The sequence below is a fragment of the Haliaeetus leucocephalus genome, unplaced genomic scaffold (assembly GCF_000737465.1).
Source record: "Haliaeetus leucocephalus isolate CR32 unplaced genomic scaffold, Haliaeetus_leucocephalus-4.0 Scaffold536, whole genome shotgun sequence".
Classification (NCBI taxonomy): domain Eukaryota; kingdom Metazoa; phylum Chordata; class Aves; order Accipitriformes; family Accipitridae; genus Haliaeetus; species Haliaeetus leucocephalus.
The window spans coordinates 5,488,131-5,501,218 of record NW_010972972.1 but is presented as its reverse complement, the minus strand read 5'-3'; the positions used below and the strand labels follow the sequence as shown (position 1 = coordinate 5,501,218).

General features: G+C 47.1%; 1 protein-coding gene across 1 annotated transcript in view; it reads left to right on the top strand.

The window, feature by feature from the left end:
- GDPD5 (glycerophosphodiester phosphodiesterase domain containing 5) overlaps positions 1-13,088 on the top strand; it is a 104,976-nt gene extending 91,888 nt beyond the window's left edge. Inside the window, exons 12-15 of the mRNA XM_010576628.1 lie at positions 815-962; positions 4,248-4,330; positions 11,384-11,496; positions 12,867-13,088. Of these exons, the coding sequence (XP_010574930.1) occupies positions 815-962; positions 4,248-4,330; positions 11,384-11,496; positions 12,867-12,982 (460 nt within the window). The 3' untranslated portion in view covers positions 12,983-13,088. The remainder of the gene's footprint in view (positions 1-814; positions 963-4,247; positions 4,331-11,383; positions 11,497-12,866) is intronic.

Below are 13,088 nucleotides of genomic sequence, written 5' to 3'. Positions count from 1 at the left end.
AATGCCCCCCAAAATCAGCATCTGGATGTAACATTGCTGCAACCACCTCTGCCCTTGAGAATCCCTTAGCCTTTGGAGCATCTCGATCACGTTGAGAGCTTTGAGATGTCCCCATCTTGTACAGTGGCCTTCCACCTCAAAGTGCTTTGCTGGTATTAAATTGCAAGGATTAATCTCTGTGCTGCCCATGTGAGGGAGATTAGTGATGCTTCTGCTTCATAGATAAGGAAACAGAGCAATTTATGCAAATTGTATGGGTACAGGGAGTGCACTACCAGTGCTTGGTTTCCTGCTGACAGCTGCTGTACCCTAGCTTGCAGTTTTAGCTGCTTGGAAAATGACCTCAGGAGACTGGAAGCTGTATCTCTCCAACTGTCCCCAAAACAAGGGCATGGAAGTTGTAGGAATTGATGTTGGAAATGTGTCTGTCAGTTTTTAATTAAGCAAATTGCCTATGAAGCGCTACAGGCATCTGAGCCAGATGTTACTTTTACGTCAACACGATGAGGCGGTTGTTACAAAAACATGCCATGTCCATTGTTCATGAGGAAGCATCTGAGATGGTCTGTGGCCTGGGTCAGATAGCATCCAAGAGGTGAAGAAAGCTTTCAAGTTCAAACCATTTGATTGCAGTGCCCTTGGGTTGCTTGTGAAGTGACTGTGCCCTGTTAAAAAAACCCTATTTCGTGCAATTCAAACCCAATAAATCTAGCCGTGATTACAGTGGTGGCTGCTGGCAAGAGCTTTCCTCTTGGAGATGAGGGTCTGATGTTTGCTGGGGGACTCGCATCTCACCCTGTCTATCTCCTGGCAGGGACTACGCCATGGCAAACCTGAGTGTGAATCTCTACACTGTGAACGAGCCCTGGCTGTACTCCATCCTGTGGTGCGCTGGTGTCCAGTCCGTCACCTCCGACAGCTCCCACGTCCTTCGCAAGGTGCCTTTTCCCATCTGGCTAATGGTAAGCAGGATGCGTGGGAAGGTGCTGTGAAGCCCTGGAAGGAGGGATGCAGTGGTGGGATGTAGAGGTGGCCGTTGACCACTGCAGCCCTACGTCTGGTGGGTTTCTCCGGGAAGGTTTGGTTGGGTTCAACGTGCTGTTGGGCTTGAGGGTTTTCTGCCTCTATATGCCTGAGCCCTGAGATGGTAATGGATCAATTCGTCTCTTGCACAATCCTTTCCTTCAGTTGGCCTCGTCTCTCCTTATACGGGGTTTGGGTGGGATGCTTGGAGATCGTGGTGCCTGCCCCATTTAACCCACATGATTTTTCCATTTTCCTCTGATAGAAAAACATCTTTCCAGACCTGCTGAGCAGCTGGTAAAGTTGCAGAAGCAGGCACACAGGTGAACCAGCAAACCTGGCTTCTGTGTTTTGGCCAGGCTGCAAAACTAGCTTTTTGTCTGTTTTTTAATACCAAATGAGGACAAGTTTTACCTCTGGTTACCCCATTGCTGGACAAGGAACAACCAGAGCCCAAAGATAGCCCCCTTGCCCATCACGTAGGCTCTGAAAATGTTCCTAGCACTTTGGGTCTCTGAACCAAACAGCAATATTCAAGTTGGACTCGAGGGAAAATGAAATAGTTGCATTAAAGTATTCCCCAAACAAGAGTTCAGCTGTGGCGGTGTAAGCCCCTCAGCTATTTTCTGATGACAGATCCTGTTGGGGGTAGGACAGAAGACAGCTATTTTACCTGCTGCTCTGGCAGATATGCTTGGGAAAGGGGAGAATAAGATGAGCCCGAGGAGAATCTAATATTAACGAGTTATCTGCATCTTTAGCTGGAGGTAGGACCTCAAGACTACTGCCTAGATGGATGAACATCTATCGATGTGTGTTGTCCTTAGCCTTAGCTTAACCCACTGCTTGTGTCTAACTACACAAATTCACACTGATGTGTGCTGAAGCTGGAGAATTGGAAATGGTTTTATAAAGACTGGATCTGTTGGCAGAAGAGATTATCGTTGTCTGAACTGTGCTGCTGCAAACATCTGTCCTCCACTACAGCTGGCAGGATTTATATGCATATCAGTGGCAGCTTTTTACTCCAAAAACCTCTTTGCTGATACTTGGAGCCCTCCTCCAAGGGCTCTCCCATCTGCTGGATTTCCAACTCAGCCCTCTGCTGCAAGTGCACACTCTTATATCACCGGCAGCATAAAAATCCCTTGATTTCCCACATATTGAAGCGCCTGGGTGATGTAATCTAACCAGCTTTGCCATCTGAGCCTCCTCCACCACGTAGGACATGGCTTGGGAGCTGGAGTGAAATGGTTGTTTCTGCCAGGCTTTGGCTGTCCAGTGCCCTCAGGGGCTTTGTTGGGCTTCACCAGCTGAACAGCGCAAATCTGTTCTGCTCCATTCACCCAGGAGCCATTTGTGATTGCAAAATACATTTAACTTGTGTTTCAGTTAAATAAAAGGAAAAACCAAAGAAGAAAAAGTGACAGTCTCTCTCCCCTCTATCCTTGATGGGAAGCTGCTGGTAAGAAGAGAGGCTGTCAGACGTGGTATAGAGAAGGGCTTTGAAAAGCTTGAGGGGAGTTCAGCCCCCAACTTGATGCCCTTAAAGTGGGTGCCCAGTGTGGGACCCCTCTCTGCATTTTTGGGAGTCTCTCAGAGCTGGGGTTTTAGGTTGCTCTCTGCCCAGTTACACTGAATTGATGAAGGGTTTGATGGCTGCAAATGTGAGGATTTCAGGAATAGGACTTATAGTGGGTAAAGCTTATAGAAACCCAGAGTAATCCCACTGAAACAGCCCTGTTTCAGTGGAACTGCAGGTGAAATATAGTAAATTCCTGAGCAGGTCTTGGTGTGGATGGAGCAGGACAACAAGTTGCCTCTGCAACAGATGTTTGCTCCCTCCTCTGAAGGGCTGAGGAGGCATCTGCTCACTGGGTACTCTTAATAATGATGTTTGTGGAATGCATGTCTTTGGGGAAAAAAATAAATAAATCTAGTTTTCCCCTTTTGCTGCCCCACAGGAAAACCTCCTATTTGGGTTCTTCAGTTGTGAAATACCAACAGTTGCATTCATGAAAAAATTTAGATGTGTAGATTTTCTTCTAACTTAGAAGACTCTTGAGTTTTCATTCAAAATAGTTATGATGGCATTCTCCTGCCAAGAAAATGGGAAACATCAGTTTTGAGTCTGCTCGTCCTAATAGAGGCAGCAAATGTAACATTAAATGTCACCCTTTTGTAAATAAGCTGTAAAACACAGGGATTAAAGCTCCATCAGAAGCATTGGCTAATTAAAGCATTGCCCTGCTAATTCAGTGGTACACTTTCACAGGATAAATTGAGACACACACAGATTCACTGAGCAGAAGAACAAGCTGATCTCTGCTGGGAGACAGGGGTAGCAGAGTTGATGACTCCCAACTGGTTTTATCCATGTCACACTACCATTGCATGAACTCGTCTTTATGCGTTATGGATTCTAGTTCTCTAAGGAAATATTACTTGTGTGCATTAGTGCTGGTGTTGGTGGTTGTGACGGATCCATCTGGTATAAAATCAGCAACCTTTTTCTGGTTGGGACTAGTCTAGGTTTGGGATAGGAGAAAAGCATTAGCACCACTGGTGGCTTTCCTGGGTAGGTGCCTTCTGAGCATCATCAAGAGTTGATTATTATTATCGCTTTACTTTGTTGTCTTTAATCGTGGTGCTCTTTCTTGGGCAGCACAAAAATCAATGTGAACTCGTGTGCTTCTGTGCTGGGTTCAGATGATGGGTTTAGCTGGTGTGATGACCACAGCCACGCAGACTGGCAAATGGTGCCAGACCTACCGGTGCCTTAAAGGACAGAAATTGAGAAGTATATGCTTATAGCATGGGGACTGTGCTATACAGCTAACATTAGCACTCAAAATGGACCCTGCATGTCTCATGTGCAAAGTGTATATATTTCTGTGTTTTCCCACAGATTTCCAAACAGCATCTTACCCTCACCTCGCGGTACAGCTGAGATAGGAAACTTTCAGCCCACAAAGCTCTGAGAAAATGTCAGCACACGAAAGGATGGAGAGTTTAAAATTGTTCCTGTTTGCAGTTTTTCCTGATAACGTCATTTTGGATGACAAGCTAGCATTAGAAGTGTCATAAACCTTGTGATTTATATGTCACCCCTGCAGCTCTGTGCTTTTCTTTCTGCCCTGGTGGTAACTTTAGCAACGTGTGGTCTCTCTGTGATTGTACAAACCAGAAAGTTTTAAGGTCTGCTTCTGTTTTTTGTCTTCCAGCCTCCAGACGAGTACCACCTAATCTGGATCACGTCTGATCTCATTTCATTTATCGTAATTGTAGGAGTTTTTATATTCCAGAAGTAAGTACCATGGCTACAGCTCGACTCTCACGCGTCTGTGGCGTGTGGTTTTGTTCAGAGCGCGGGGTGGAGATGGGAGGGAGGAGCACTGTGCTCCTGAGGTGCTTGGATTGCAATAGCAGGGAAACTGTTTATTAAAAATCCCTACAAAGACTGCAAACAATAATTCCGCTTCTGAGATGTGACATTGAATTGGATGTGGTTGCTGCTTTTTAAGAAGAATGAGAGATCTCAAAATGGTAGCAATAGTTGCCTTGCTTCGCTCATAAACGTGTGTGGGAGAGAAACTGTAAATGCGTTAGGGAAATGGACTGAGAAAGAGATTAAAATGCTTTAAAGGAAGAAGGGGAGATGTTTTGAGATTCTACCAATACAGTATTGAAAAAGAACATGTAATAGTTTTCTTAAATCAGTTTGCTCCCATTTGGGTGAAGAACTAGAAATATTATGATTTAGCAAATCAAATCAGTTGCTTGGTTTGATGCATAAAGAAAGTCTCTCTGTTATCCAAAGAAAGGGGAGAGCAAGGATTTGACGAGGGCACAGCAGAGGCTCCTCTGTCAGCCAGGGTCCCCAAAAACAAATGTGGAGCATAAAACCTAGGAGCAGAGCAAGACACTGATAAATCAGGAGGAGGTAAATCAACTTCCTAATGGCAGAGCTGGCCTAGCTACCCTCCTCTTGATTATACTGGAGGAAACCACGGTGTCCTCCCGGTGATGTGCCTTTTCTCCTAGGAGGCATTTTAGCTGTCTGCAGTGACAGTGTAATAACCCTCTCCCGCAAAATCGTGAGCTCAGAGAGACACGCTCCCTCCAGCGAGAAGCAGCAGCCCTCTCCTGGGAAAACGTGTCACTCTGAAATTGCATCCCCTCATCCCCGGCTCAATAATCTCATCTGCTTTGGCATGCACAAATGACTGTCCTAGAGACATCAAGGGACCTACGCTTTCATTCCTTCATGATATCTGAAATGCCTTTGCGTTAGGAACAGCAATTTAATTTGCTTCAGCCTCATGAGCTAGTGATTTTGCTGTTGCCTTGTCCTAGATCATCTGCTTGCAGCAACCTCTTTCCTTCCCCTGGGTGCATAATTACTCAGGTATTTTTGCCACGTTGCAGTAGGCTATCGCTTCTGCCAGCACCCACTATGGATTTGACTTCAGGCCACATGTTGGGTCTGTTTATAATTGTGTCTAAATTCATTACTTGCACAGTCCCACACTGGTAGACCTGTGCCCAGCAGGTCCCTAATTCCAGTATGGGATAACGGAGCGAGCATCAGATTCAAAACTCTCCTCTCAGGTTAGATTTCCCAACAGTTAATGAAACCACTGACCAAGATAAGATTAAAATTTTTCTAAGAGGTCTTGTGATCTGAATTGTGGCCAATTAAACCTTTCCTCCAGAAGGGCATCGTGGCTGTGTTGCCTGGAAGCTTTCTCCACTCCCTCAAATTCGTCAGTTGATGATAAGAGATGTCCCTGCTCTTTAGACCCTGTATTTCTCTGTCAGATACAGAAATGCACAGAGGAGTCTGGAGGCAGGGACTGACCTCTCTGAAGAGCAGAATTTGAAGGCCAAGTTGATGAGATACTTGCAGTCTTTTGTTCATCTCCCAAAGTCAGTTTTAGAAGGCTTTCCTGAATCAGATCTGGGAGACCACAGCTGAAGAAATTAAACTGATTGAACCTGCTGAATGGGAACTATAGGTCCCAGAGAAGAGTGAAATTATGCACACTTGGAGAGAGGGAGAAGTTGCAGCTATGTGGACTTTGCAATAGCCAGACTCTTCCTCTCTGCACAGATTGAATTTCTTCCAGTTTGGAAGAGGTTTGATGGAATAGTGCAAGAGGAAGCATGGTAAGGAAGGAAAGCATTATTGCAGGATTTCTCTTCCACCCTCAGGGTAAGTGTGATACAGGTGAGAAGAACTGGAAACTGCTACCAGATTTCCTCAGGGCCCATCAGCCTGGAGCACTGAGCTGCTGCCCAGCCTCTGGACCTGATGGAGAAAGGCAGTTGAGTTGCTCAGAGAGGTCTGGCCATGTGGGGTCCATCGTAGCAGGGCCAAATGCCTTCTTTTGGATCTCTCCCTTGGGACAACTCAACCCCAAGTTAGTAGAAGGAAGAAGGAGAAACTCTAGCACCAGAAGTTGGACTTTCTGCAGCAAAGGGCTTGCTCTACCAAGAGCCTTGTGCAGGAGAGACCCATTTCCCTGCCGTTCCAGTTTCTCCACCACATGAAAGAATTGGTAGCAGCATTGAGGATATATCGAAAACAAATCGCAGCGGAATTGCCCAACTAATACCTGCTGATGTGATTCAGCTCTGGGAAATGGGCTTGGCATTTGGCCTTCAGTGTCATGGTGGTTGTTTTGTTTTATTTTTTTTTCTCCAAGTCCTTTTTGGGGCAAAACAGAGCAGCTTCCTTCATGCAAGGATGAGGGGGTGGGTGGGAACAGAGCCACCGCTTCGATGTGCTCGTCCTCTCTTCTACGCATGGCTTGTCTCTCCTCCATAGCCATGGGTAGGGATTGCTCCTGCTGTTCTGCTTCAGCCCTGGTGACAGGATCGTGGCAGCCTCTCCAGAGGGGAAATACCAACTGTGATGACTTCTAACTGATCTTTTTTTGCCTCTTTGCCTTGTTTATTTTCTTACTGCTCTGACTGTTGTGCATGTTCCTCCTCTTTCTCTCTGCTGCATTCTGGCATCTCACAGCTATCACATGATCAGGTAATTCTGGTGCTTTCCTCCTCTTTCTCTTTTTCATTCAACCTTCCTTTCTCTCTTTCTTTCTCCCTCTCTGCTATGGCTTCACTGCAGATGGACAGGGCAGGATGCAGCTTTTCATGATGCTTTCAAACATCTGGCTTCAGAGGGGGACTATAAGGCTCTGAACATTGCATAGTCCATAGCCATGAGCACCACAGAAGCCTGATGCTGAAGCTGGTGGATGTTTTGAAGGCAATCTGACCTTCTGTTAAAATGGTATAAGTCGCTGCCTTTAAAAAAGCCCTATTCTGATGTCCTGCAGCCTGTTGTAATTGGGAAATTCCTAGTGGGCGTAGTGCTTTCTCCATAGAAATAATCCCATGCAAAATATCCCCTTCCTTCCTGCATTTACCAGAGGTTTTTGAGACCAACCTCTTCTAAATTGGCCAGTTTTAAAGAAAAAAATGTAACCTGTTCAATTATATAAAGTAGCGCTTCTCTAGCCCTGGGAATGAATTAATAAGGCTAATGGCTGAAAAGGTTTGGCTCATCAATTGCTGCACTTGGAGCAAGGGATCTTTCGGGAATCCCTTCTCAGTTACACCACTGTGAGCCTGGAAATGCAGCATGAAAATAAATAGCGTTGCACCCAGGAAGGGAGTGAGCCTGGGATGCTGGATTGGAAGTGCCATCAATTGGAAACCCAGATTTCTCCTTGTATTGGCTGTTTTCTCACCAGTCGTCCTCTTCCCCTTGGAGGGAAGCGCTGATGGTTTTCTGCAGTAAAGCCTTCACCGTGTCCGTACTCGAACCAAACTCTTCATGTCTTAACCTTCTCCATTCCTTCCGCTGTGTGCCATGGGGTTGTATTTCTGAGGACTTGGCTACACCCTGTCTGTGCTTATCTGCCCCTCTCCCTCTGCCCACCTACCGCCTCGGGGCTTGGGGTTGGCCACCTGCAAGTATTGCCTGCTCCACGAGGTACCTTGGACTTGCGGCGTTACGTCCTCGCGGCATCTCCCCAAAACAGGACCTGGCTATGGGGCTGGGCTGAGCCCTTCTGTGGGTGCAGGGAGGTTGGGTGTTTTCCCCTTCTCGCCTCTGCCTTGCTCCCTGGCTTGTGGATAAGGAGAAGACAGGCATGGAAGAGTTGGGCAGGCTTTAGGCAAGAGCAGTCGCAGGATGGGGACTCTGTGGTTGTGGCTGGCTTGGGTCTTTGCTCGCTCCATCTTATCACCTCGGTACCAATCAACCCTGTTTTCTCCCTGACCTGCCTCTCTCCGACCCCCTTTCCCTGCCATTTAGCATCTCCTCTCCAAACCAAGGGTCCGGTCGTGGCCCTAACACGGTGTATGCTGTCTCTGTGTTGTTGTCCCAGTATTTTTTAGTCTGTTCCCACCCTGTGTCCGTCTGGTCTGCTTTGATGCCAACCTCCCAGAACAAGACCTACCTGCTGTCTGTCTGGCCTTTTTGCACGCTGCTGTCCTAAACGTGGCCGATCACAACAGAGCCCAAGGGGGTAGGAGAGGTGCTATTTTTCTATTAAACAAGCTTTCTGGACACCCAAAGGCTACTGAGCACAGCAGAGAGTATTTCGTACGGTGTTGGAGTTGCATTGTGATTAAATGTACCGGTGGCTCTTCTAAGAGGGTATTTCAAAGTACCCCTGAAAACTGGGGTCACCCTCTCTTAGCTTGTTCAATCAGAGCAATGCACCCCTGTGGGAGGAGTCATTGGCCTCTTGTGCGTATTTAACCACCCCGGGTCTGACCGCAGCCACCATGTGAGATGGGGACGAGAGAGCAGTGGTCGTTCCTCTTGGCAGGAGGAGAAAAGCCTTTGGTCCCTTGCACCCCCTTGAGGCTGGGCTGTCGGTGCCTCAAAATAGCCCATGCCCTCCATGGGACGTCTAGGACCTATGGGCAAGAGATCGTCGTGCCTTTTGGCCACACAACCCAGCCTGATGCTGAAAATCCTGATGATGTGGGCAAAGAAAAGACTTGTAGCAATATCTTTTGGTCCTGATTATAGTTTAAGGAGAGTCTTATCCTGTGAGATGCTATGTACTTGCAACCACATTGACCTTAGTGGGATCTGCCTGCATGGGACACTAAGGGCAAAAATGGTCATCTTCCACGTCAGAGTGGCTCAGTTTAGATGATGACGATAGAAGAAAAATATTTTTTTAATTTTTAAATTATTTTTTTTTGTACTTTAATGTCTTTACCTCTTTGTGCTTCCTTTGTGTTTCTTCTGTCCGTGGGTCTGTGAGTTGTGTTGTGTTGCCATCTGTCATGGTTTAACCCCAGCCAGCAACTAAGCATCACGCAGCCGCTCACTCACCCCCCCCCGCAGTGGGATGGGGGAAAGAATCAGAAGGAAAAAAGTAAAACTTGTGGGTTTAGATACGAACAACTTAATAGAACAGAAAGGGAAAAACTAATAATGATAATAATTACAATAATAAAAGGATTGGAATATACAAAAGAAGTGATGCACACTGCAATTGCTCACCACTGGCCAACCGATGCCCAGTTAGTTCCTGAGCAGTGATCCCCTCCAGGCCAACTCCCCCCAGTTTATATACTGGGCATGATGTCACATGGTATGGAATACCAGTTTGGGTCAGCTGTCCCGGCTGTGTCCCCTCCCAGCTTCTTGTGCCCCTCCAGCCTTCTTGCTGGCTGGGCATGAGAAGGTGAAAAATCCTTGACTTAGTACAAACACTACTTAGCAATAACTGAACACATCAGTGTGTTATCAACATTCTTCTCATACTGAATCCAAAACGCAACACTATACCAGCTACCAGAAAGAAAATTAACTCTATCCCAGCCCCAGGACACCATCCCATCCCTTCTTTTCTCTGTAGCAGAGCATCTGCCTTCATCTGTACCCTGGTCAAAGTGTGATGGTGCGGTGTCATCCACTGGGATTTGGGAAGGGGATGGAAAACCCATGAAATCAACACCAGCTAGATTGTCCTGGAAAAATTGCAGAACCTCTTTTGCAGATGTTGCTTTTTCAGGCTGATTTTGTGGACCCAGGCTGGAGTGTGGGGCTCTTCAAATCCTCTGTTCCTGGGGCTGGGTAGAGGGTTAGAAATTGAAGAGAAGGTGGTTGTCACCTTTTAAAAAAAAAAAAAAAAAAAAATTAAAAATCACCTTCCCTTGTGTAGGTAAGCCACTAGATGGTGCTAGAAGATCAGAAACCCCATAAGCCACCCTATAGCCCTGCTGTTTCTTCATCAAATAATCTTATAGCATCCCTGGCTCGGGCAGGGAGAATGGGATTTACTTGAAAGCCTTCCTCTGTGGTCCAGAGGTAGGACGAATCGCTGGGGTGTGGGCTATGAAAGCCTGGCCTAAAGAGCATCCCTTTGCAATGGGATCTTGGGTACGGCTGCTTTGTCTGAGCCCACCAAGCCCTGTTTTCCCCTATTGCAGCAGCAGCCCACCTTCCACTCCTAATGCCAGCAGCTCTGCAGCTGAGGGTCTGCTACAGGGGTGCTCCCAGGCTGAAAAACAGCTTTAAAAGCAAAATCCCCCTTGTACTTGCTGCCGCTGCTTATTACTGACATCAGTAATTTTCTTTAGATGCATTCAGTAATGAGAATAAATGTCTGGCTAGTTTGAAGTTGAGCCAAGCTCCCATCAGCCTTATATTGTTCACGTGGTGGAAACTTTTGGTGAACACTGAGTTTCATCGAGGCTTAAAAAGTGGAGGGTTTGTGTAGAAACATTTAAGTAAAGACCTGGTGTCTGGGGAGGGAAGTGCACTGGGGGAAACTACATTTAAGGGCACGTGGCAGGTACCTGCATTGGGAATGCTTGTACTTCCCTGCAGAGCAGCTCATGTCAGTGTCTTTGCTGTGTCTCAGGTTTGAGACCTTTAATTGTCTTTGAGCTCTCTTCTCCCACAAGCGTGAGCATGTCACTCAGCGAGGAAAAGGTTATGGTTTGTTTCTCTACTTGGCTTAGTCTCTTGTTCTGTTCCCTCTTTCCACCCCTAAGAGTCAAAACAGCCTGACCTCCTTTGGGCAGCTGGATAGCTGATGTGATAGAGAGAGGTTTGGGGCATCTGCTGTCCTTGGTGAAATTAGTGGAATTAGGATGTTCAAGGTGGTTAAAGATGACCTGCTTGTATGTCTGTACCCCTTTGAGATAACATGCTCATCTCTGAACATCCTCGGACCATGAGAGGTTGTGTATGTGCAAGGGAACGAAGGCGTGAGGGTCTCTGGGACGTGTTGGTCTCCACGTTGTTGGTGGCCACTTGGACTGAGGATGCCTCCGTGGTTGGGAAGACCAGCCCCTGAGATCCCTTCTTGTCTTGCAGGTGGCGCCTAGGGAGCATCAGGACCTACAACCCGGAGCAGATCATGCTCAGCGCTGCTGTCCGCCGGTCCAGCCGGGATGTCAAGATCATGAAGGAGAAGCTGATCTTCTCAGGTATGGATGGGGCTGGTTGGCCAGAGCCCTTTGCTCCATCCCTCAGCTCTCACCCTGCTCTCTGCTGATGGAGGAGGTGGTCTTGGTACGGTTGTCATCATCTGCTGGTGGGACTGGATGACTGGACTGACCCTGCTGCACTGAACCGCTTGTGGGATATGGTCATGGCTCATCCATCCCAAACTGGTGCAGGTCTGAGTGCTGATTTGCTCAGAAATGCTGCATTTAACTTACCAAGCTATGGCATGCAGCTCTCTTGTACTGTCCCACATCTTCTCTGCTCTCAATCGTTAAGAGCATGTCAAAAGCTATAATACCCATTAAAATAATGGCATAGATCACCACAAATAGTGGTGATGAGTGTGGGGTAGACCTGGAATTCAGTGGCGCTACAAGTTGAGGGGTTCCTGATATCCTTGTGCTCCTCTCAGCATTTACTTGTGTTGGAACATGCTAGCAATGTCTCCATCTCACCCCACCTCTAAGAAAGATCTCAGAAATGTGTATGAAGAGGGAAACATTTAGCTTTAAAAGATTAAAGTTGGTGAGTGAAGCTGGAAAACTCACATTTGAAGGAATGTGAATATAATCTCCCCTTGAGCTTTGTTATGGGCTTTCTTTCTTTGTATGTAGGGGCTAGAGACCTCTAGCAGGGATCAGGGTTTATTGTAATGGGCACATAAACAGCAAAATGACAACTCTTGCTTCAAAGAGCTTACTGTGTGAAATGCAGGCCGGATTCTGCCTTCTAGAGATGGTGAAAATTGGGTGTAAATCCACGAAACCCAGATAGGGAAAGCAGTTGGTCACAGCAGAATTAAGCCTCCCCAGCATGTTCTAGACATAAAATGTCCTAGACATGAAATATCCTTAGAGGTTGGGGATACATATTGAAGTTTTGTGCCTCTGAAACAAATATTCTTGTTTAGGGTGGGTGTTTACAATTAAAACATTGGTGGTTGGTTGCACATTTTTTCCAGTGAAACCAGTGACTATAGGAGTCTGTCCTTTTCCAGAATGGCCATTTGAGTAGAGATTAAGTTCAGATATTTTGCATCCTTTTCCCACAGGTTCACTCAGCCTGTGGACTAGCATCATGTATACGGGGGAATCCAGTTTTGCCTCTGATGGTGGCAAGATTGTCAAGGTCTGAAATTTAGAAATGAGCTCCTGTTTGGAGGCAGATCCTGTTCAGAACTGGTTTTAAATGGGTGCAGTGTTACTAAACCCAGGGTGAAATCCCTGTAGGATCAGATAGATCCCATGTGCTGGAATTGCGCGGCTGCTCAGTGCCTCAGTTTCCCCATGCGTGGGGGATGCTCCTGGGACTTGCCCTGTGACGATGTCCCTGCTTTCTCTACCCTCCCCAGAGATCAACAACGGCGTGGAGACCACGGACGAGCTGTCTCTCTGCTCCGAGAACGGCTATGCCAACGAGATGGTCACCCCCACGGATCACCGGGACACCAAGCTGCGGATGAACTGAGGGGCTCTGGTCCAACCCCGGCGCGTGGCGTCCCCCGCGTTCGCTCCGGCAGCGAAAGCCATGCTTTCCTGCGTGCTGCGGGATGGGAACCTTTGAGGAACTGCTG